The sequence below is a fragment of the Peromyscus maniculatus genome, chromosome 8 (assembly GCF_049852395.1).
Source record: "Peromyscus maniculatus bairdii isolate BWxNUB_F1_BW_parent chromosome 8, HU_Pman_BW_mat_3.1, whole genome shotgun sequence".
NCBI classification, from domain to species: domain Eukaryota; kingdom Metazoa; phylum Chordata; class Mammalia; order Rodentia; family Cricetidae; genus Peromyscus; species Peromyscus maniculatus.
Window position 1 is genome coordinate 105,711,817 of NC_134859.1, and position 24,136 is coordinate 105,735,952.

A 24,136-nucleotide genomic window follows, 5' to 3' on the forward strand; every position below is an offset into this window, starting at 1 on the left:
GGGTTTGCCCAGATAGGTTTTTTTGGGCTAGTAAGGGGAAGGGTAGAGGCTAGGCTAGACCTGGGGAGGACTCAGGACTAGTTCTCGGTGGCTGGGCTGTGAAGCCTTGGACCTTGAGAGCATGGAAAAGGGCGAAGATTGGGACCTGCCATGGGCATACCTAGTGGTGCTTAAGATTCTGCTAGAACCCATGACCTTCATTACAGGAGTGTCCCATGTGAGGTGTGACAAGGCAGCCTTGGTGGCACAGTGCCCTGTGGTACCTGCTTGCAGCAGTGCTTATCTGTGCTCCAGATGATGACTAGAGAGGTGGATGAGCTCCTGGGTGTCTGGAGGTAGAAAAGGTGGGCAGTGTGTAGACAGGCAGACCTGGTCCTACCCAGTGCTTCTGCACTCCAGGTGACGCCCCTCTGGTGGTTTGTAGGGCAGAGCCTATCTGCCTGGTTATTCGGGGCTCCCGGGAGGGATGGCGGGCTCTGGCCCTCAGGGACTTTGAGCTGCACTTTGCCAGCAGCAGGCAATTGGAAGAGCTGGAGCTAGTGGCCTCTCTAGAGAGGGGCCCAGGGAGCAGTTAGGGCAGGGGTGTCAGAAAAGACCCCAGTGACAGCATTGCCAATGTGGCCCTGAAGGAGCCAGCTCCCTGTTGGGGACATGAGCCACAGCAGAGAGCAGAATGGCCTTGCACTCAGCAGTCTGGAGCACCCTAGCGGTAGTAGGCAGGAGGGTGAGCCTGATTCAGCCAGCTCCCTGATGCTCGCCCTTGTTGGCTGCTTTCCTCCTAGGTTGAGACAGTGTGTGGCGAAGACCTGGCAGATGCTGAGCTCACTTCCTGTCTGCACGTTTCCTTTTCCTGCAGGCCTCTGGCTGTACCTGGCAGGGAGCAGCCTGCCCTGCCTCACGCTGATTGGCTCTCCTAATTTTGGGTACAGGTCAGTTCACCGGGACCTAGAAGCCCAGATTGCCATCGTGACGGAGAGCCGAGCCCTACAGCAGCAGCTCCATCAGGTTTGTTGAAGTGGTGGGGTTCTTGGGTACATGGGGTGCAGCTGGTGTCATGTCATTGTTGACCTCACAGGCATCTTCTGCCTTTGTCAGTTTAGACAGTGAGGAGAGAGGAGAGAGAGACAGAGACACAGACAGACAGACACACCCTGGGTCCCTCGAGTCTAAGAGGAACCTTAGAAGGCCAGGCAGGATAGGCTTGTACCCCACCCCAGGCCTTTCCCTCTTTCCATGCTGGAAGAGACCACCATCTCCTCACTGGGACATGGGTATTGTAGAATGGGGTCCAGCCTTTTCTAAAAGCAGGGGTGAATCTCATGGGTTGGCCATGGCTTTGGCTCTCCCTGTGCAGCAGACAACAGAAAGCTCAGAATTCATGCATGCTCTCCTGTGAATTCTCCTGCAGTAGGCTCTGACTTCAGAGCCCTGTGTCTTGGAAGCTTGTGGCCTTTGCAGGAACCCCTGTGTGGGTTGGATCAGATTTCCATTGGGGTCTTGGGATGCAGGACCCTTGCTCCCAGCCAGACCTCAGGAACAGCACCCACTGGCTTTTATTTTGATGATTTTTTAACTGTATATTATTGTATGTGTGTGGGATGTGTGTGAGTGTGATGCACATGTGCCATGATACCCGTGTGAAGGTTAGAGGTCAATTTATTGAAGTGAGTTTTCCTGCTGTTGGTTTCAAGATTGAACTCAGGTCTCAGGCTTGTGGGGCCACCTCCTTATGTGCTGAGCCATCCTGACTTTTAGACGCCAGTGTTGGGGAGTCACTGCTACAGAACTCTCAAAGCCCTTGCTGATGGGGGAGGAAGTGGCCATGGCTTTGTTCTTTGGACTTGCTCCTGTGTCTGGGAATCTTGTCACTGAGAGCCAGGTGCCAGTAAGGGCTTTGTGACTGGGCAAGAGGAAGTGACAACAGCCATGCCCTGTGGCCAGTGGGGTGACGGGTGTGCTAGCTGATTTCCTTCTGAAGAAAGGCTTATAGCAAATGACTGAGGAAGCTCTCAAGCTGAGGACTTCCCATAACAGGGCAACTGCTGGCCTTGGAGCCGCACTGTGGAGAAGAGGAGTCTGGCTCTGGACCGTGGGGTCTCCTGACTGTTGTCACTGGTGCAGAGCGAGCTGTGCACGGATGCCTCCACCCAGGCGAGGACGAGGTCTGGGAGAGTTCAGGGGGCAAGTGCCTAGGCCTGTGCTCTGCTCTCTAGTGCTGACAAGACCCCACCTCCTGATGTGGATGGGGAGCTAAACCCACATCCTGGATCTTGAGAAAGGCCTGGCTGGTTGTGGTCTGAGCTGATTTCTCAAATGACATACTTGGGATATTTTCTTCCCAAACCTGCCTCCCAGGGGCTTTTGATGGTGGGAAGGTGGCAGAACATGCGTATTGATTCAGGTCTGTGAAGTGTAGAAATGTATTTCTAGATGGTTCCATTTGCTTCGGTATGCTTTAAGGCCTGCAGCTGGCCTCCCGACCCTTCAGTGTCTGATTGCCCCATGTGGTGCTGCACATGCCCAGCCCCCAGCTTCTAGTGCTGCAGTCTGTGGTCCCTGCACTCAGAAGGCCTGCTGGAGTTCTCCTGGGACCCAGGGAAGGGCCCTGTCTTGAGAATGGAAGATATTTTTATCAGAACTCTGAGTCCCTCCCTCAACAATAAAAACTGAAAGCTTCCTGGTTTTGTTCAGAGAACACAGCTTTCCACTTGTGACCTAAGAAAGACTCCTTGCACAGTGCAGTGACCTCTGCCAGCTGACTTCCTTCTCCATCCCTGTTGTGGCGTCTGTGAGGACACTGGAGCACTTCTGGTAATTTAATTGAGATCTTGGGTGTTTACTAAAGAGCAGACCTGGAGCTGGGTCTGTGGAGACTTCTGCAAGGCCGTCCTCCTCCCCTAGACCAGAGCTGGCTCCTCTGCAGGCCCAGCCCATAGAACCTTAGGCTGATGTTCATGACATGGAACTATCATGATGGGAAAGCCAGCTGTGGGGACACAGTGTGAAAGTTTGGTGTGGACAATCGGGGTGCAGACCTCGGGGTGCTGCCTTTGTGATGAAGGTCACAAGTGTGGGGTGTGCAGGAGAGGTGAAGGCAGGCCCCAGGTCTCCACCTCTGCGTGGGCAAAGCCTTAGACACTTGGGCAGGGTTTTGGCTGAGGCATCTTCTCCTTCTCTGTTGGTTGGAGGAACTGCTGAGGAGTATGTTCCTTCCTGTGGATGACATTGGCCCTGCAGGCACTGTCAGTCAGGGCTCCTGTGTTGACCCTCAGTGTGGGTGCAGATATGGCGCCAGCTGCTCAGGGACATGAGGCAGAAGAGGACAGCATTTGTAGGCGACCCACAACCTAATATGATTGATGGCACCCCTTCTGTGTATTTGTGCACATGCGTATGTGTGCACATGCATAATGTGAAGGTCAGAGCACAACTTGAAGGAGTCCGCTCTCTCCTACTACATAGGTAGTCAGCGTGGTGGCAGTGCCTTTACCAGCAGCTGTCTGTCAGTCCGCATGTGTGTTTTAGAACTTGGTTTGAGGTGAAAGCTTATAAACCTGGTTTGCAACAAAAGACGCTGTCTTCATCTGACTCATTTGGATCATTCTGTCTTTGATCTGGGAGCCTGTGGGGAGGCCTGACTCTCAGCCTTCCTTCCCTGTATGTACCAAGTCCAAGGAGCCAACCACTGTGGTGGGAATACGTAGGGAGAATTGCCCTCCTACCTGGACATGCTCAGACTTTGTCTTGTGTTCCTGAAGAGTGAAATGTAACATCATACACGGCATTAATATATTACATCTTATATTTACAACTGTATTAGATGCTTTAAAGAACCCTGAGTTGAGACAGGCCTGGAGATCAGGCTCTGGGCCCAGTTGCCAGCACTGTAAGAAAAGATAAAAGCAGATCTACATGAGGATGTACACACCACCATTTGACTGAGGGACTTGAGAATCTGCAGGTTTTGGTTCTGTAGTGGTTGTGGATTCTGAGGGACCAGGTGTGTGCTGTATATCTCGTGTCTAGTTTTCTGTCACTTTCCTCTGTGACGTTAGTCTGACATCGCTTTGTCATCTGGGTTAATTCACAAGCGAATGCTGGATGTTTAGGTGGTTTCCAGCCTTTCCCCGCTGTGCATGCGTCTCTAGATCTTAGTGTGCGGTGGAATGCAGAGGTGCTGTCTGGGATAAGCTCGGTGGGTGTCACTCCAGCAGCAGCACTGGCCGGTGCTGACAGCACAGTGTAACCTGCGGGTTGTTTAAGAGACACCAATCTCTGTGTTGGGGATGGAACTCAGGGTCTGTGTCCATGCTGGACTGATACTACCTCTAATGGGAATCCGCCCAGACCAGTTTATTACTTTAACTTATACTAATCTATTTTGTGAGGGGTAAACATCTAAAATAGTTTTCCCATCAGCTCCAAGTCTTCAGCTAAATCCACAGTGTGTAGTGATGGAGCCCCTTGGCCGAAGTCCTCGGGAAGCGGTGTGGTGGCATCTCTGACCCGCCTCGTGGGCGTCACTGTTGCACCAGGTGGTGCTCTGAGGAGTCGCAGGCTGACCCCACACCTATGCCTGACTGCCCCTCTCTTCCTTAGGAACAAGAGCAGCTCTACGTGCGATCGGGCGTGGTCTCCTCTGCCACCTTTGATCAGCCAGACCGGCAGGTGAAGCTGTGGGTGAAGATGGTGACTCCGCTGATCAAGAACTTCTTCTGAGAACAGGCAGGTGCTGGGAACTCAGCAGGCCAGTGTGGCCAAGGCTGGAGCTCTTGAGGGGACCCTGTGGCCTCGGCTCTCCCTGCTTCCTTCGTTTGCCACAGAGCAGTGTTGACGGCCGTGGACAGTGGTTTTAAAGCAGATGCTGGCTTGGCTGTTTCTCCCTCCCCTTAGGTGCCGCTGCCGCTGCCTTGGCTAGGGCCACCTGGGGTAGGCCAGCAGCCTCTGTTCCCTTCTGCTGCTCCTGCCCAGGGCTCCAGAGAGGCCTTGGGGCAAGGGGCAGAGGGGGTTCTTTCCTTCCCTGTTCTCTGCTGAGCGTGGCCCTGCAGCAGACAGTGCCCAGTGGGGGAGGAGCTGTTCTGGAGTGCGCTGGGGTGGGAGGGGACACGGTGACATGACAGCCTGTCCCCTGACACGAAGCAGGTTAGTGGGATATCTGAGAGGCAGCCGTGATGTTCTTGTTGGCCATGGGATAGACTCTGCCTGCCCAGGAGCCTGAGCACTGGGAGAATGTGGTGCGTCTGTCTGGTGAACATGGTGGCCTTTCTTGAGCTCCCGTGCCGTGCAGACAGACCTCTACAGAGTTGACCACTGTGACCCACGGGGTCTCTGGATCTTCTGTTCTCCTGCTCCTTCTTTGTCACACCTTCATTTTCACTTTATTTGAGACAAAGTCTCACTAGCCCTGGCTGGCTTGGAACTCACAGAGATCCGCCAGCCTCTGCCTCGAGTGCTAGGGTTAAAGGCAGGTGCCGCCACACCTGCTCAGGTCTCCAGCATAATAAAAAATGTGCCTGTTCATATCTGGTATGGCTCCTCATAGCAGGTCCAAGTGCACATGCCCTGTGCATTTGTGTTAGCCTGCTCCCCTCCCAACTCCTCCCCAGCGTCTCTGGGAGGCAGCCTGGACACTTCATTTGCTGCCGCCACGCCAGTCCAGCTGTGGGCAGAGAACAGCCTTTGGATCCAGGCCCAGCAGCCCATAGAGGAGCCCCTCAGCAGTGATGGCTGCCTCTCGAGATCTAATGGCTGTGGCTGACTGGCTGTCCTAGGTCGGGCTCCAGAAGCAGAAACACCTAGCCTTCCACAGGACTGTTGCTTTTCGTTGCTAATAAGACAGAGCGGTGCTGCCCTGGGCGACAGCTGACTGACACAAGTCACAGAAACCATCGGGAGAGGCTGGCTTACACAGCACTTGCATTCCCACATCTTCTGCTGGCAGTGTGCGGCATGGGGCTGAGCACCCTCCTCTGCCCTGCTCAGGCCTTTAGGAAATCCTAGTTAGGTTCTCCCTCTGCAGATCTAGGCTCCCTAATTCTGACGCCAGGACTTTGTTCCAGATCCCTCAGGGAACTTGGCCTTTGGGAGGTATGGAGACAGTTTGTACATGTGGAGAATTACTGTTTTATTTCAGGCTCCAGAGGCAAAATTGGAAAAACCCATTTGTGGTTAGGACCAGGGATTGGAACAGGTTGCCTGGACTCCTGCTGCCTGTGCCATCCTGTGGGGCTGCAGTGACCCCTTCTGGCCAGCAGAAGCAGTTGCCCAGTGACTAGGCCTGGCCTGAAGCTCCTCTGTCCCCATTTGGGGCTCAGGCATCAGGGCAGTGTTCACAGAAGGTCAGACAAGCTGGGGTGGGCAGTTCCTGCGAGGTCTGAGTTTCTTTGCAGCTTTGAAGCCTTGGAAACCCTGAGCAGTGCCTCGCTCCCCAGGGAGCCCCTTGGCTGGAGTTACAGGCTTGGCTGGCTGTTTCCCGTCACCCTCTTGTCTAGCTTCATCACCCTGCCACCTGCTTGTGGTCTGACCACTGGGCTGCATGTCCAGCATCAGCACTACCAGTCTCTGAGGCCGAGGCTTCGTTTTTTCTGCTAACGGTGCTGATGCAGACAGACTCCCAACCAGCCAGTCAGAGGGGCCTCAGCCAGTGTCACCTCTGCCCACCATCACCTGGGGCAGGGCTTACTGTACGAATGGGCCTGCTGGCTGTTTGGTTAACAAGGGGGGGGGGTATTAGGTGAAATAAAACCATTGAGTAGCCCACATAGCCACCACACAGTTAGCGGAGCAGTCCCAGGGCCGTGTGCACACTCACCTGCAAGAAGTGTGGACTGAGGGTGAGGGGGGCAGAATAGACAAAAACCGTGGGGTGTGTGGGGGTGCTACCCTGGACGGCTGCTCCTGCTCTCACTGTGTCCTGTGTGGTCCCTTCAGTGGGGAAGGACGGGTGCCATGGCACCTGTGTCACGGTTTGCATGTTGTGCTGGGACAGCTTAGGGAAGAAGACGTTGTTGAGATGATTACTTCAGGCGCTCCCTTTCTTGAGAGCTTGGTGCGGAGGGCGCACCTGTCCCGGCTGTGGGGCTTTGTGTGCGGTATCCGGCCGCACCCCAACCCCAGCTGCTCCTGCCGAGATAAGCTCACTCCTCCCGGAAGTCAGGATTCAGGGTCTGGTTCCCAGGGTGTTTTCTCTGAGCTGCTGGGAATCAGGCTTCACTGCTGGGCCAGGCCCTGGGTGACATCAGGCACTGAGTACAGTCACACTGGTACCGTGATTGCAATTGTTTTAATCTGTGCTCCCACCCACCTCTGCCCTCTGCATGGTCCAGGTGCACTGGAGTTGGTAAGAAGTCAGGAAAATTGCTGTCGGTTCCTGTAAAGTGACAGTTGGGAGGCTGGGTTTCCGATTGGAACCCCAGGGTTGGGCTGCAGGAGCAACTAACTACACCTGCAGGAGCAGGGCCACTGCTGCCAGGATCCACTTGGCCGCCTTCTCTTTGGTCTTCAGGTTAAAGGTCCAGACATAGGTGGGCCCTCGGATGCGCGTCTTGTACACGGGGCACTCATAGATGTTCTTGGTCTCCATTCGGTCCACAGGAATGGCCTTGATGAAGATGACAGGCATGACTGGTGTGAGGTCCTTCAGCCGTGCTTCAGCAATGACGCCGGTCTGGGTGTCCCAGCGAGCTCCTGTGGGGACAATGGAGCTGACGGTCTGGGTATGGTACGGGAGGCTGAGCCCCCTGGCTGGAGTGCTGACGGTGAATGAGGGAGGCACCAGCAGAGAGAGGCCAGTGAAGTGGGAGCCCTGAAGAGTTCAGGCCAGGTGCCAGGGGCTGACAGTGCCAAACACGGGGTGTGAACTGAGGACTTGGAGGCGACTCTGCATGCTGTAACGGCTCTGAGGCCGCATCTCCTCAGAGCCTCATCTCAGCCTTCTGAACGTCGTCAGCAGCAGCAGACTGACTACAGCTGAAGAGTCCAGCACCATCCCTTCCTGATCCACCTGTGTAATGAATGTCTACCCGCTGTACATAGGGAATAAGTTATATATATATATACATACATATGCCTATATAAACACTATCTGCCCTTAGCCAGACTGCTGTCGTCTCTCGTCCTGTCCAGTTGTGTTCGTGTGTCCTGTGTGGCATTCCACAGTAAACATGGAGAATGGGTGTGTGAGCCTCAGCTGGCCTGCTCCTGACACAGCACAGGTGGATTGGCTGGAGTGGGTCTGAGGACACAGCTTTCTTGCCTGGCTTACAAGTGGATTCTAATGCCACCTCTACCTGTCTGCCCTCCTGCTCTCCTGGCTTGGTGGGCAGCCTGGCCTTCCTCCTTGAAGCCTTTGCTTGGGGAGCCTCAGGAGTGCTGGCTGAGGGTCAGCCCATGTGCCCTGGAGCCCCTGACTCAACAAAGCTCCTGCTTCAGTTTGGAGGCTGCATTCCTCATCACGTCTAAACTGTTTCAACTGCCCGCATACAAATGCTCCTGTCTCGGGTAGAGCCCAAGCTGCCTGGGATGAGGTTTGTCTTTTGAGATGGGATCTTCCTACGGCCTGTGGAATCCCAGCAGTCCTCTCGCCTCGGCCTCGCAGGTGCTGGAACTGTAGGCATGCATACTGTGTTCAGCTCTGAATGGGTCTCTGTGCCGGGCCTCTACCCGTCAGTCCCCTCTAGAGCTCAGGGTGGCTCCAAACCCACCCCTACCCCAGGCTTGCCCAGCCTATCCATCCACAGCTGAGTGGGAGTGGCTCTAGAAGCTTCCTGGACAGACTGTTACCTTCCATGAAGAGCCCATACACGTAGGAGCCCTCTCGGGGAGGAGCAGTCATGTCCTCACGGTTTTTCTTCGTCACCTCCACAGACAGACACATCTTGTCCAGGGGCCACTCATTTTTCCTGGCCATGGACTGCATGATGGCGGTGAGAAATGACTGTGGGTTGAAGAACCCAGCCAGCCACACAGTGGTGGGCAGGGCGAAGTCCGTTGTCCAGGATTCAAGCTCCTGGAAGGAAATGAGTTGTTGTGGGCACAGACTAGGGAAGGGGAGGGGTCTCGGCTGAGACTGGCTTCACCTGAGAAGCCTGCGGCCTTCCGGCCTTCCGTGAGGGGACGGTGAGGGGACCGCGAGGGGACAGTGAGGGAACGGCTGGATGCTGGACCCAGAAGCAGCTTTTGCGCTTGCCTTTGCCCTCCCTCAGGGGCTCTCCTGAGCTTTCTGCACTCTCTTCTGCTGTTTCTCCTTGGGAAGTCACGCTGTGTGCGTGCGTGCGTGCGTGCGTGCGTGCGTGCGTGCGTGCGTGCGTGCGTGTGCGCGCAGTCAGATGTGGCCAGGCCTTCCCACCTGCTTTGGCACTGGTGGCTGCTGGGGACTCCGAGGCCACGGCGCATAGGTTCCTGGAGGCTCCAGGGTCCTGTGACTTACCCTGATACGTTGCAGCAGGTCGGCATACCAAGCCGCCAAGCCCATCATGGAGGGGTAGGCCCGGGCCACCCATGTTTCAGGCACGGTGTCGTAGAACAGAGCTGTGGACAGGTCCTCCATGTCTGTTGTGATGGTCAGCTCACCCTAAGGGACATGGTCAGGTTTTGGAGGATGGATGTGGTCAGGATGGGGGAGAGTCCTCTCTATATTCCTGAGTTGCCAGCATGGATGGCTCTCTGTGGCACCTCCAGAGATCATGGCCAGGCAATAGCCAATCTTGGGGGCCTGTGTTGGAGGGCGCAGGATTCCAGACCAGGGAAGGAACGGGTTAGACGAGGGTCAGAGGGTCACACACCAGTCTCCAGGAGCCAGGCTGGAGGCCGGAGGTGTACTGTTCGGCTGTCTCTGCAGACTAGCCAGCTTCACAAGCTCCCTACCCGTGTCCTGGATGACCCAGGGTTTTTACCTTCAGCCCCAGGTTCAGCTCCTTCAGTGAGCGTCTCATCTCATTGGTGAGGATGTTCATTCTTTCACATTCTTGAAAGGCAACAACCACATAGGGGGTCTTTTCAGCAGCTTTTGCCATGATCTCAGCCATGTTGAAGGTCTCTGGAATTTTCTCAAGGATGTCATCCAGAACAGCCTTCACCTAGAAGCCAATGCCAGGCAAACTCCTGTTACTGTGGTAGTCACCAATGGAGACCACACCCCCAGCAGTGTCAGGGGGCGGGGCCTGCTCAAACCTGAGGGGGTGGGGTCGTGGGGAGCAGCCACATTTACCAGGGCTGTGAGTGGATCAGGCCTGGTGGCCTAGTGACTCCAGGCACACATGCTCCAGCTTCCTCACCATGTCAGGTGCCCGAGCGGGCACAGAACTCATCGGCCTTCTGTGGAACTGTACCATCAGCTCCACACTCAAAAACACACAGTGGGAATGATGGTCGTCCACCACCACCCATCAGTAGACTGTCATCTCAGTCCAACCTGGAACACCACGCCACCCAGTCTGGCCCTAACTTGAGATCCTCCTGCCTCACGTCCTCTGGAACGCTGGGATTACAGGTGTGTGCTCTACATCTGGCTCAACAGTAGATTTCTGGTTTCAGTTGCTAGGTCACTAATTCCAGACCCTGGATAGCAAGCAGGCCTTTGGACTACAGTTTTGGCCTGCTTACTGTTTCTCCCTAAGCTTAGCTGAGGTGTGACAGATCTTTCCCAGGAGGTAAGAGAAAGCGAGGAAGGTGCTGGAGCCTCGGTGCCCAGGCAAGCCGGGCGAAGGAGTCTACACAGTGCTGTCATGCCGTCTTCTGACTGCCTGTGCCAGGCTGTCCTCGGAGCTCCTTGTCCTAGGGGAACCACTTTGCTGCATCCCACGCTCTGTGCCCAAAATACGAGGCCAGTGATGTCTGTAACCAGTTATAGACCACACCCCGACCCCAGAATTTGTAGTTCCCAAGGCTGAGAGCACCCAACTCAGCAAGCTGCCCAGGCACTGGCCTAGCAGGACTGCACTGGGCCTACCACCGCTCTAGGCCCTGCTTGTCCCTGTTGCCGGGGACATGGACGGGTCCTACCTTTTCCTCACGTGACACCCCTGTGCCTGCTCCCGAGTCTGTCTCTTTGGGTTGCATTTCCAGGACCGTGCGGAACAGCTTCTCTGAAGTGACTGTCAGGAAGCCAATCTCTGCATTGGGGTGCAGGCCGTATAGGTAAGGACTCTCGGGGGGCAGGTTCTCATCGATGTACTCATGGTAGCCCTGGAAAAGAGTGGTTAATTATGCTCTTGGGGTCCACTGTCTTCTAGGCATTTCTCTTTTTTCTTGAGACGGGTTCCCTGTGTAACTAACTCTGCCTCTCTGGAATTCACTACGTAGATTAGGCTGTCTTCAAACTCACAGAGATCCGTCTACTTCTGCCCCCCCCCCCCAAGTGCTAAGAATTAAGGCATGCGCCACCACTACCTGGCTACTTTAATGGCACCTCCCACGTGGTCTATCCTAGTGCAATCCTGCTGATCACCTCCCTCCTTCCCCAGACATGATGGCATTTCCACCTGCTTCCTTGGGGCCACACGGGCTGCTCCTCATTTTGGGTACTTGGATTCTTGCTCAGTTACTGATGGGCTATTTTTGTTGTTTTTGAGACAGGGTCTCCTGTAGCCCAGGATGGCCTCAAACTCACTACCTTGAACTCCTAGGACCAGCCCTCCCCCGTGCTAGGATTACACTTGTGGGCCAGCATGGCAGGTTTGTTTGGTGCTGGGAGATGGAACCCAGGGCTCCGTGCATGCTGAGCAAGCACTCTGTCACCCCTACACCCTGACATCTACACCCCTAGCGCCTGACAGGTCTTGTGGGGTGTGGGCCCCTCAGGGAGTAGTCAGGACGGATTGGTCTTTGCTGGCCTGGTCACATAGCGAGTCCCCAGGCAGGACTCTCCCTACCTTGTAGTCCAGGTTGGGGGGGATCTGAAACCCGGGTGCCAGCAGCACCTCGCCTTCCAGCATCTCCACACGGATGTACTCTGCCAGGTAGGTCCTGCACAGTCTGCGGTCCCAGTCATCAGTGATGTGGCCTCCATACATGATCTCACCAAAAAGGTAGCGGAGATCATCCCAGGGCACCTTAGAAAGGGGGGGGGGACATGAGTGCCCCACCCTCATCCTTTGTCATTCACGTTAGTGAGGCTGGATGGCTCAGCAGGGCCTGCTCCCAGGCTGCTTTCCTTCAGGGTCACCTGTGACCACCTAGTTGCCAAGCGGCACCTTTTCCCATTCCTGCACCTCAGTGTCTGAGTCTCAGGCTAGCCCCTCTGGGACTCTGCTTTGGCTATGGTTTCAGGCTGGCTTCAGGCTCATTTTCTCCTTCATAGGGACATCTTGAAGGCTCCTCTGCTGGTGCCCCAGGTGTCATGGGTCACCCACTCCTTCCTGGTTCCATGGGCTCTGCCTCAACCGTCAGTCTGAATTTCAGACAGCAGTTGGATTCTGCTCATGAGAGTTGGTGCCAGCCCCCACATCTTCTGTTGGCTAAAAGTCCAGTCAATTGCGTGTCTAATGTGAACCAGTGGGTCTTCTGACCCATCTTGAACAGCTGTGGCCTCTGCTTATTCAGTAACACTCTACCAGTAACTGTCCCTCATGGAGCTGTGTAGTGCAGACGGATTTCTAAAATAGTCTTATTAAATAATAAACACAGAGTCAAATATAGGACCTTAGAGATCAGGGAAATAGGGGAAGCCACCAGCCAACCTTACCTCACCAACTCTGCAGCTTCCAAATGCGTGTTACCCACGCCTTTATCGCCTTGCTGTTCTGCCCTCTCATTGGCTATCTTAGCCCAGCTACCTCACTTCCTCTTCCTACACAGCTCTTTCAGTGCGGGTCTCTGCGGGAGCTGGGTGCTCAGCAAGCCCAGCCAGATCCTTGGTTCCCCAGGCTTCTAGAAAAGACGTGTGCACCCACAGCCTGGCGCTGGCTCTCCCGTTGGGTCAGGCGGACTGTCCACCCTGTGTCTTCTTGGTTCCCTTCAGCCTACCTTCTGCCCAGTCCACGCCCCTCGCCCTAGGATCACTGGCCAAGATATGCATGGTCTTTCAAAGCCTGGTTCACATGTCCCCTTATCTGCAAAGCCAGGCCTTTCGGCCTGTGGCCTGTTCTGCTGCCCGCAGCAGCCTGAGAGAGAGCAGGGAGCCGCAGCTGAGCATTTGCATTTTCTGGCAGCGGCTCCCTGACCTGTGACAGGTGGGTCTCGTTCCTGAGGCCCTCTTTCTGGTTGAGCCTGTGGACGGGCACCTCTGCACCCCAGCTCTGCTGTCTGGGCAGCACTGTGGTAGGACTGCACCACTCATGTCCCCTCAGCCGACTACAGCTTCTACACCCCAGGGATGGTGGCTGGCATTGCTATAGCCACCACAGTGTCCTGCCTGAGAGCACTTGATGGAGTTTTAGTGAAATTGGTTGATTAACCATTTATTTGACTTAGTTTTGTGAACTTTCACTCAAAACACAAGTGTGCTTTGAATTCTCATTTTAAAGAATTGTGTGTGAGAGAGAGATGTGTGTGCAGTATGTGTGTACGCTTGTGTGTGCGTGTGTACACTTATGTGAGGGCCAGCACATGCAGTGGCATGCATGTGGAGGTCAGAGGACCACCTTGTTTGAGACAGGATTTCTTTACTGCTGTGTACCCTACGCTAACTGACTCTTGAATTTCTGGGGCCATCCTGTCTCTGCAGGGGTGCTGGGATTACAGGCGTGGACCACTGTCTGACTATGTGGTTGCTGGGGATCTGACCTCAGGTTGTCACACTCGGACATTCAGAGCTTTACCCACAGAGCCACCTCCCTGGTCCTGAATTGTTATTGCCTAACTTCAGAGTTTTTGTTTTGTTTAATAAATATATTTTAAAAAATAAAGACGCCATTGTTTTTCTCTGCTGAGTAGTACTCCATTGTGTATATGTACCACATTTTCTTAATCCACTCTTCAGTTGACGGACATCTAGGTTGTTTCCAGGTTCTGGCTATTACAAATAGTGCTGCTATGAACATAGTTGAGCATGTATCTTTGTGGTATGATTGAGCATTCCTTGGGTATATGCCCAAGAGTGATATGGCTGGGTCTTGAGGTAGATCGATTACCAATTTTCTAAGAAACCACCATACTGATTTCCACAGTGGTTGTACAAGTTTGCACTCCCACCAACAGTGGAGGAGTGTTTCCCTTGCTCCACATCCTCTCCAACATTGACTGTCATTTGTGTTTTTGATCATAGCCATTCTGACAGGTGTAAGGTGGTATCTCAGAGTCGTTTTGATTTGCATTTCTCTGATGACTAAAGATGTTGAGCATTTCCTTGAATGTCTTTCAGCCATTTGAGATTCTTCTTTTGATAATTCTCTGTTTAGCTCCATAGCCCCCTTTTTTTTTCCTTTTATTTTATTTTACAATACCATTCAGTTCTACATATCAGCCATGGGTTCCCCTGTTCTCCCCCCTCCCACTCCCTCCCCTTGCCCTCAGCCTACCCCCCATTCCCACCTCCTCCAGGGCAAAGCCTCCCCTGAGGACTGAGATCAACCTGGTAGACTCAGTCCAGGCAGGTCCAGTCCCCTCCTCCCAGACTGAGCCAAGCGTCCCTGCATAAGCTCCAGGTTTCAAACAGCCAACTCATGCAATGAGCACAGGACTCGGTCCCACTGCCTAGTTGCCTCCCAAACAGATCAAGCCAATCAACTGTCTCACCTATTCAGAGGGCCTGATCCAGCTTGGGGCCCCTCAGCCTTTGGTTCATAGTTCATGTGTTTCCAAATTCATTTGGCTATTTTTTTTCAATAATTGAGTAAAATTGAAATTTATTATAAGCCACAGTCATCCTAGGGACCTCCATGCTCTATATATATCCTCCATGGTTGTGGTCTGATTGTTCTTTATTTTATATCTAGAATCCACTTATGAGTGAGTACATACCATGACTGTCTTTCTGGGTTTGGGTTACCTCACTCAGGATAATTTTTTTCTAGTTCCATCCATTTGCCTGCAAATTTCATGCTTTCATTGTTTTTCTCTGCTGAGTAGTACTCCATTGTGTATATGTACCACATTTTTTTCATCCATTCTTTCATTGATGGGCATCTAGGTTGTTTCCAGGTTCTGGCTATTACAAATAGTTCCATAGCCCATTTTTTAATTGGATTGTTCAGTATTTTGATGTGCATCATTGACATCATTGTTTTTCAGAGGGCATCAGATGCTCTGGAACTAGAGTTATAGACAGTTTCTGAGCCACCATGTGGTGCTGGGATCTGAACTCAGGTCCTTTTCGAAAGCAGCCAATGGTCTTGGCTTCTGAGTCCTCTCTCCAGCCCCTCACCAGAGTTTTCTTTTCTGGGTCTTCTCGTTTTTTTTCTGAGCAGCCATTTCAGAAGCAGCTGGGCTCAGGGCCTGATCCCCAGAGAGACAAGTGGGTTCTCCCACCTTCTACACAAGCCCTGGATCTGTCCTTAAGACAGGCATGAGGGATGAGATGGTGGCCACTGGAGACTACTACCAGAGGTTGCTTAGCATCAGACATGACCTGGTATTGAGGGAGCGTCCAGAGCCTCCCGAAGCTTGAGCTCTGATGGAGGGAGGTCGGCCAGTGCAGACTGGACAGAACACTGGGCTTGCCAGGACGCTCCTGTCACCGTAGGACATGATGTTCTCAGCAGATTGGAACCCGTGTGCTTGTGGGGCTGAGGTCCTTACACAACCCTGGCAAGATCGCCCCCCCCTGGTTGTCTCCCCAGAGGCCCTCTGCTGGCATCTTCTCTCTGTTTGCATTCGCTTGGGGGTGTCACAGGTGAAATGCAGCCAGGGACGGTCTCATCACCCACAGGTGGGGACTGTGTCCTTGCAGGTGGTGGCATCTCCCCAGTTTGCCTTCCTGCTCCAGCCAGGCTGGGTGTGTTACCAGGACAATGAACCATGGCCCAGACGGGTTGCCATGACTGTGGTCCAGGCAGCATTATATTGCCCAGTCTCCATCAAGGAAGGTGGTGCCTTCTGCAGGAGAGATCTCCCATCTGCCTGCAGAATCACTTGAGTGGTCCTCAGAGGGACACTAACAAGGACTTTTTGAGGACAGCTGTGTGAGATGGTGACCAATGCCATCGCGGCTGGAGATTGCTTAGTACCAGGCAGGACCTGTGCATTGAGGGAGAGTGCAGCGGCCCCTGAGCCTCAGGCCAGATGTCATTAGGCTGCCCATAGGGAGCATCCTCTCCTGACCATTGCTTCTCCTCTCTCTTCTGGGTCTCATGTATCCCAGGCTGACCTTGGACTTGCTATGTAGCTAAGGGTGACCTTGCATTCTCTGTACTCCAGGTCCCCTCCCGAGTGCTGGGATTACAGGCTCGCATCACCATGCCATTTATTCAGCTTTCTTTAAGGGGATGGCCAGCAGGAGGGGGACTCTGGAGACTGGCATCTAATCCAGGGTGACTCTTCTGTTTGCCCTCATCTGACAGACATAAGAGGCCTTGGGAGAGTCACAGCTGGGTCTTTAGATTTACTTCCGTTTATGGAACCCACTCAACATCTTTTAAACATATGGTAAAGAACTAAGGAAGGATGGGAGGGAGGGACAGAAGGAGGGAGGGGAGGGGGAAGGGAGGGAGGAGAGGGAGGGAGGGAGAGGAGGAGAGAGGGTAAGAGAGGGAAAGGGAGGAGAGAGGGAAGAAGGAGGGAGGGGAGGGGAGAGGGAGGGAGGGAAGGGGAGAGGGAGGGAGGGGAGGAGGGAGGGGAGGGGAGAGGAAGAGGAAGGGAGGGGAGGGGAGAGGAAGGGAGGGGAGGGGAGAGGAAGAGAGGGAAGGGGAGAGAGAGGGAGGGAAGGAGAAAGGGGAGAGGGAGGGAGGGAAGGGGAGAGGGAGGGAGGGGAGGAGAGAGGGAGGGAAGGAGGGGAGGGGAGAGGGAGGGAGGGGAGGAGAGAGAGAGGGAGGGAAGGAGGGAGGGGAGAGGGAGGGAGGGGAGGAGAGAGAGAGGGAGGGAAGGAGGAAGGGGAGAGGAAGGGAGGGGAGGAGAGAGGAAGGGAAGGGAGGAGAGAGGGAGGGAGGGGAGGGGAGAGGAAGGGGGGGGAGGGGAGAGAGAGGGAGGGAAGGAGAAAGGGGAGAGGGAGGGAGGGAAGGGGAGAGGGAGGGAGGGGAGGAGAGAGGGAGGAAAGGAGGGAGGGGAGAGGAAGGGAGGGGAGAGGGAGGGGAGGAGAGAGGGGAGAGGGAGGGAGGGAAGGAGGGAGGGGAGAAGAAGGAGAGAGGGAGGGAGAGAGGGAGGGAGAGGAGGGGAGAATGGAAACTTAGCCACCAGGACTCTGCTTGGCTCAGGCTGTGCCCACACCCTCCTCTTCACACTGCACCTGGCAGCCTGGGACCCTTGCCCCCGCCCCCCCATCCAGGTGCTCCCACAATGGGGTAGGCTGCTCCTTTCTTAGGAGTACCGTGGTCATTTCCCTTTTGTGCTCAGTTTCCATTCAAACACCAGGACACATGAGAGTGAGGGCAGCATGGGCCGATCGGACCTCGAGTAGTTTTGGGTGCATGTGTGGTAAGGCAGACTGTGTCCTGAGCGAACTTCTAAGGAAGAACTTTTATTTACCATCTTTAAAAAAAAAAAGTGTGCTGGGTGGTGTCAGCCTGGTCTACAGAGTGAATTCTAAGACAGCCAGGGCTACACAGAGAAACCCTGTCTTGGATAACCAATGAATGCATTAATAAATAAATAAATAATAAAGTGTGTATGTGTTTGGGCCTGTGCACATGTATGCAGGTCCCTGCAGAGGCCGGATTGCCTGGCTCTGGAGTCATGGGTGACGGTGTCCCTCCCTATCATGGGTGCTGAGAACTGAACTCTGATTCTCCAAAAGAGCAGCAAGTGCTTTTAACAACGGAGCCGTCTCTCCAGCCCCCAATCTACCATCTCATGCCTGTGCATAATTGGGCATGTATACAGTTAAAATAAGATGCATCATCAGGAAGAGCATGTGCACCAGAGAAACACATGACCCAAGCTGTCCATCAAAATGCCCTCAGCGCCAGCTCCTTCCTTCCTAGCACTTGGGACTCTGGACACTCTAAGTCACAGAGCTCCAAGTTCGCTGGCAGTGTGTTTGATCTGCACCACAGTAACCTCACTTCTGAATGAACTCTTTGCCACACTCCCATCTGTGTGCGCTTTTTCCATTTGATGCCAAGATCTGGAGATACCTGGTCCAGACAGCAACCCCCAGGAATGCAAGGAAGGATCGATTATGTCCCATCCCGGGGGTAGGGAGTGGGGATGCTGCGCGCCATGCTCACCTTGGGGTTGGCTTCCAGGTAGTTGTAGAGCACATTGATGGAGATGGTGAGGTCCCCGTTGTTGAAGGGATATGACCGGTTCCAGCCCTGGGCACCAAACTTGCGCCTCTCGGCCACTACGGCGTGGAAGTAGCACAAGGCAAACAGGATGCACTTGAACTCGATCTCTTTGGTGCACATCTCCAGGGTGTCCTGTCCGGTGTACAAGAGGAAGCCAAGAGGGTTGATTCTACACTGAGATGCTCAGTTCTGTGTCGGCCAGCCAGTGGGGGGCTAAAGCCATTGACTGGCCCCATCACACTGCTCCCTCACGGCAGCCACACGGGTGCCCATCTGAGGACCCAGGGAGGGTTCTTTCCCCAGGAAATCCACACAACTGTGTTTCTGCTTTATGCGTTTCCTATAGGATATACTTTTTTTTTTTTTAAACTCTGGGTCTTGCTGCCTATCAGGCTCGGCTGGAACTCAAAATCCTGTCTCGGTCTTCTGGGTGCTGAGGTCACAGGCATGCATATCCACCCTTGATATATATTTAAACTTTAACATTAGTTTACTGTGAATGTGTGTGCCATGGTGTGTGTGCACATGTCTGCATGTGAGTGTGTAGGTCAGAGTCAGTTCTCTGCATCCTGCATGCCTACAGATGTAGGTTCTGGGGATAGAACTGAAGTTGTTAGGATTTTTGGTGGCAAGCACTCTTACTTGCTGAGTAACCTCACTGGCTCTTCAATAGAGGTGGTTTGTTTGTTTGTTTGTTTGTTTGTTTTTGTTTTTGTTTATTGAGACAGGGTTTTTCTGTGTAGCCCCAGCTATCCTGGAACTCACTCTGTAGACCAGGCTGGCCTTGAACTCAGAGATCCACCTGCCTCTGCCTCCTGAGTGCGGGAATAAAGGCGTGCGCTGCCTGTCAGTTGTCCCTGCACCCACACAGCTCTCTGTGACAGTCACACTCTGATGGCGGTGTGGCCTTTAAAAGCAGGTTGGGGATGGTTTGTGGAGGACTCATACTCCGTGTATTAAGTGAGATACGGGGAAGCTCTGTGTTCCTCAGTGTCCCCTCTGGGTAGGTGTGTGTGAGGAGGAGGTAGGGTCCCAAAGCCTCAGAGTAATAGGCTGCAGCCTGGAGAAGCAGTGTGTGTCACAGGAGGTTGTAGCGGAAACTGATGAGGGGAGCCAGGTGCCAGGGCCTTGTAGGAGCAGTGGCCTGGGGATGAGATGGTGGGGTGGGGGGTCACAGAGCTGACTTGAGGACCGAGAGACTGGGTCTGAGGAGGAGCCCTGTGTGCAGAGGCTGTGTCGGGGGGTAGGGGGAGGGAGGTAGACATCCTGAAGCCCTAGGGTGCCAGGAAAGCCCCTGCATCCACCCTCCTCTCTGGAGGGAACAAGAAGCCACGGTACCTGTCAGTGGAGGAGGGCCTGATCACCTGCTGCCTTGCTTAGGGCCGTATCAGAGGACACTTGGCCATGGAGCCAGAGCTCCTGTGGGGACAGTGTCACCACTACCTGGCAGTCACCCATTGCCCCAGCAGTGAGGAGGCCCCAAATAAGCTTCACACCTCCCGAGGGTGGGGTCAGGGGAGTGCTGTGACGCAGGATGGGATGGGGCCTCAGGAGCCACAGTAATCCTGGGCACCGCCACCAACTGACAGCATCCTGAGGCTGATCAGAGGCCATGCGGCGTCTATGGCTTTGCGGGTCAGTGAGTCTGCTCAGCCTTCAGGGACACACTTTAATGTGACTTGAGTGTGTGAGTGTGCTGGTGTGGTGTGGATGGGAGGTCAGGATGGAGAAATTTCTGGAACTCTCAGAGGTAAGTCTTGGCTTACTGGGCCTCGGTTTCCTTTGCCTGGCCGTGGAGAGCTACCCAGTCTCTCTCTCCCTACCTGAGTGAAAAGGTCCAGTGCCTTGTGCAGGTTGGCATACATGCCCGTGGGCGGCTCGTTGGTGATTTTGATGGCGTTTTCCAGGATGCCCTGGGGGATGATGTGTGCCTCCGGGGTGGGGGCGGGCTCTGCACTGATGAACACACGGTAGTCCTCGTGGCTGCCCGAGCTGTACCGCTCCACCTTCTTGTCCAGGGTGCTCAGCCATCTTGCCACCAGGTGAATGTTCTGCAGCAAGGAGCCCTGCCTCAGGCCCGGATGGACCTCCCCCTGCACCCCCAGCACAATCAGGCCTCTTAACAGCACCCTGAGCAACACTCAGCAAGGTGGCTGCCCTACCCCGACCCTGTTTGCCCTAACTGGTGAGGAGCATGTCCTGTAACTATTGCGATGAACCTTGTCCCTCAGGCTTACAGCAGACAACGTGGTCCCCAGTACCCCTCCCACAGTGAGGGAGGGGGATGATACCCCAGGCAGGGGAGAGGTTCTGTCCTACCCCCAGTGACATGCCATGGCGGCAGAGGAGCCCTCACCTGCAGAATTACCCAGTGCCCTTTCTCGGCAGCCACGTCCAGCGCATTCTCGGCCACCACCTCTTGTCCTTGACCCAGGGACACGTTGTGGAGTTTCCCATTGTCTATGGTAAATCCCAGTTTTTTCCCTAAAGAGGGGGGAAACAGGAAAAGCAGAGGATGATTCAGAGCAGTGGTTTGAGCTCTGCGTCTTTGCAGCCAGGAACACCATATGCCTCCCGTCTTGTTTATTGTGGGGAAAACACACATCCCGTAACATGACCGTGCTTCAGCCATCTGGAAAGGTGTTTGCCCAGGGAGATTCGGGAAACTGGTCATGCCATGCAGCTGTCTCTCTGTACCACCATCACTACCCCCCAGTGTGTCATGACCTTGAAGTGACTCCCTTTCCACTCTCCTTGCCTGGCAGCTGCCTCTGCAACCCTGTAGATCAGCCTGTCACAGACATTTCATATCAGTGGGGTCACACACTCTGAGACCTTCACCAGGGGGCTTTACCACTGGCTCGCATGAGCCCCATGCTTTTAAGTTCCATCCATGAAGTAACATGGATTTTGTTAATGGCAGAGTCATAACCCATAGCAAGCTCTGGCCACACTATCTCAATCCGTGTGTGTGTGTGTGTGTGTGTGTGTGTGTGTGGTGTGTGTGTGTGTGTGTGTGTGTGTGTGTGTGATGGGTAATTTTGATTGTTAGCATGGCTGGGTATAGATTCATCATGGAAACTCCCTTCTAGATTTCTATGAGGCAGTTCAAAAAAGGAGGACGGCCACCCTGAACGTGAGTGTACTGTCCTATGAGCTGGGGTCCAAGGAGAACTGTCCTGACACCAGGTATAATGTGACCAGCCTCCTGCCCTGGTGCCTTCCCCGCAACAATAGACTGAACCCCCAAACTGTACCCAAAATAAACCCTTCTTAAGTTACCTTTTCAGGTTTTTTTGTTTGTTTGTTTGTTTTTTGTTTTTGGTCCCAGCTGTGATAAAAAGTAACCTAGGCCAGCTGTTTCTAGATTTTGGTTGTTGGGAGAGAATACATGTGGGAAGTTATCTTAGTCAGGATTCCTGTCACTGTTTGTCACAGTGTGACCAAAAGCATCTTGGGGAGGAAAGGGTTTATTTGGCTTACACATCCCAATCCCAGTCCATCATGAAGGGAAGTCAGGGCAGGAAGTCAACACAGGAACCTGGAGGCAGGAGCTGATGAAGGCCATGGAGGAGTGAGTGCTGCTCGCTGGCTTGCTCAGCTCCCTCCCTTACAGCACCTAGGACCCCCAGCTTTGGGTGGCCCCGCTCACAGTGGGCGGGACCCTCCCACATCAATCACCAACCAAGAAACTGCCCCACAGGCCAGTCTGATGGGGGCATTTTCTCAGCTGAGGTCCCCTCTTCCCAGAAGACTTTAGCTTGTGCCAAGTTGACATAGAGCTAGCCAGGGCAGGGGCTTATTGGTGGACCTCCTTTCTAAACTTTTCGGGACAACCCGGTCCCAGACTGGAAGATGCCGCGGTGACTCTGGGTACGGAGTGGCCTCCCTGCTGCCCACTCTTCATTCCACTGGTAGGCTTGCTGTTTTCTACCCCAGCAGCGCCCCTTGCCAGTTCCTGGTTTTGATTTAGCCGTGCCCATGGAGTTTGGGGTCTCTCTGTGGTTTTGTATCACATTTCCACAGGGCCCCCCTTCTGCAGCTGTGCTTACCCAGGGCCTCCACGTCTTTGAGGGGATCGACCCCGGGAGACAGGATGAAGAAGATCGGCGTGGAGGGGCTGCTCTCGTTGTACGACTTGGAGAACTCCACGCTCCGGCCCTCCACAAACTTGCTGCCCATCTTTTCTTCCACGAAATTCCTGAGGGGAACCCACGAAATTCCTGAGGGGAACACGCTCTGTGGACCACAGGCAGCTGGGCCCTGCTTGGGACCAGGGCTAGGGGTGTGTGGGTGGCTTTGGTCCAGGGGGGTAAGCCGTTCTGGGTGGACCTCCTCTGAAGACGTCAAGGGGAAGGACCTGGCAGCGTGGCTTTTTCTTTTTTTTTTGGACCAGGTCTGGATTCATCCAGTAGCCCAGGCTGACTTGGTATTTGCTACGTGGCTACAACCCTCCTCCTGCCTCCACTTTCCAAGTACTGGGGTCACAGTCACCAGGCAGTTTATGCAGCGGTGGGGTATGAACCTAGGGCTTTGTGCATGCTAGGCAAGCACTACACCAATTGGCCGAATCCCTGTCTCACTCAGCAGTGCTCTCCTTCAATCCCAGAGGCCGAGGGAATGGCAGGAAGGATGCCACCCTGGCTGCCTCCAGGTCCACGTGCGCGATGTTGTGAGGGGGGAGGGGGCGGGTCGAGCAAGCTCTGTGCAGAATATGACTTTAGAGCCCCCAGATTCCCTCTTTCCGACCCAGCCTGGAAGTCCCAGGTGCCTTGGCTGGTCCTGCATGCAGTCCAGTGCTTGGAGTGACCTTTGGATCGAAGTGTCTGCACACTTTCCTCCATCACAGGAGGCTAACAGTCTAAGTCTCCTGAGCCAGTGAGATGCTACTGCCCAGTGCCAGCTTTGAAAGCAGGACTATGACTCTACCATAGCTATATTCCCGTGCTGTGGACTTGCTCCCGGACACAGCGGGGAGATGATCAGAAAGCCCTGGGGGTCTGGGAGGCCGAAGGGTCTGAAGAACTGCCCATCTGAGATGCTCGGGCGCCTTCGCTTGTCCAGCCTCTTTGCCTCGATAGTTCCAGGCTCCTTTCTCCACTCTCACCAGCCTAGCCACAGTGACAATTATTTTTTCACTCTGTCCTTCCTCCCTACCCATCCTGGCCCTGTCCTCTTCCAACCAAGACAAACAAAACAGAAATGGTCCTCAAATCGTGAATAAACTCGCATCAGGGCCCTGCTTTGTCAGAGGGGTTCTGGGGGATGTGAGTGGTCTGAGGAAACCTGGCTGTGTCCAGGCTGCATGGAAAGATGGAAGCGCAAAGCTACCCCACCCCACTCTAGCCTGCCCCCCCATCCTCTGTGATCCCCCCCTTCCTTTAGCCCCACCCCCACCCCCACCTGGGAGGGCTCAGGCTTAAAGTTACATCTCTTCGCTTACGATCGGCATCCAATTGACACTAAACTTAGGCACGGAGAGTTTCTTTCCCCGGTGCTGGTGGCCTTTCCTTTTCTTTGTTTTTCCTCTCCTCTGTCAACTTTAGAGCCTCGTGCGGGAGACTCTGCTTCCCCTCTCCTGTCACAGAGTGTCCCTCTGCACAGGCCAGTAGGGCCAGCAGTCCTGCGGATCACACCCGCGGATCACACCCTGAGACACCAAGAGTCAACAAGACCCCAGGATCAGGGCTGAGAATGTGGTTCAGTCAATAAAGTGCTTGCCGAGCCTGTACAAGGCCTGGGGTTCAATCCTCAGCATCGCATAAAACTGGGTGTGGTGGTGTATACCTGTACTCCTAGCACTCTGGAGGCAGAGACAG

The 24,136-nt window shown here is 54.3% G+C and overlaps 2 protein-coding genes across 4 annotated transcripts in view; one reads left to right on the plus strand and one right to left on the minus strand.

Annotated features, from left to right (window-relative positions):
• Positions 1 to 8,092, plus strand: part of Pgs1 (phosphatidylglycerophosphate synthase 1) — a 38,575-nt gene extending 30,483 nt beyond the window's left edge. For both annotated transcript variants that reach the window (XM_076543835.1, XM_042283190.2), the window contains exons 8-10: positions 857 to 1,005; positions 4,600 to 4,725; positions 7,594 to 8,092. In XM_076543835.1, coding sequence (XP_076399950.1) covers positions 857 to 1,005; positions 4,600 to 4,719 — 269 coding nt within the window. In that variant the 3' untranslated portion in view covers positions 4,720 to 4,725; positions 7,594 to 8,092. The remainder of the gene's footprint in view (positions 1 to 856; positions 1,006 to 4,599; positions 4,726 to 7,593) is intronic.
• The window catches only part of Dnah17 (dynein axonemal heavy chain 17), a 121,904-nt gene continuing 105,031 nt past the window's right edge, over positions 7,264 to 24,136 (minus strand). For both annotated transcript variants that reach the window (XM_006990266.4, XM_076543834.1), the window contains exons 72-81: positions 22,370 to 22,518; positions 20,674 to 20,801; positions 20,141 to 20,368; positions 18,258 to 18,449; positions 11,871 to 12,050; positions 11,002 to 11,184; positions 9,894 to 10,076; positions 9,428 to 9,571; positions 8,782 to 9,007; positions 7,264 to 7,686 (exon numbers count right to left, since the gene is read on the minus strand). In XM_006990266.4, the coding sequence (XP_006990328.1) occupies positions 7,439 to 7,686; positions 8,782 to 9,007; positions 9,428 to 9,571; positions 9,894 to 10,076; positions 11,002 to 11,184; positions 11,871 to 12,050; positions 18,258 to 18,449; positions 20,141 to 20,368; positions 20,674 to 20,801; positions 22,370 to 22,518 (1,861 nt within the window). In that variant the 3' untranslated portion in view covers positions 7,264 to 7,438. The remainder of the gene's footprint in view (positions 7,687 to 8,781; positions 9,008 to 9,427; positions 9,572 to 9,893; positions 10,077 to 11,001; positions 11,185 to 11,870; positions 12,051 to 18,257; positions 18,450 to 20,140; positions 20,369 to 20,673; positions 20,802 to 22,369; positions 22,519 to 24,136) is intronic.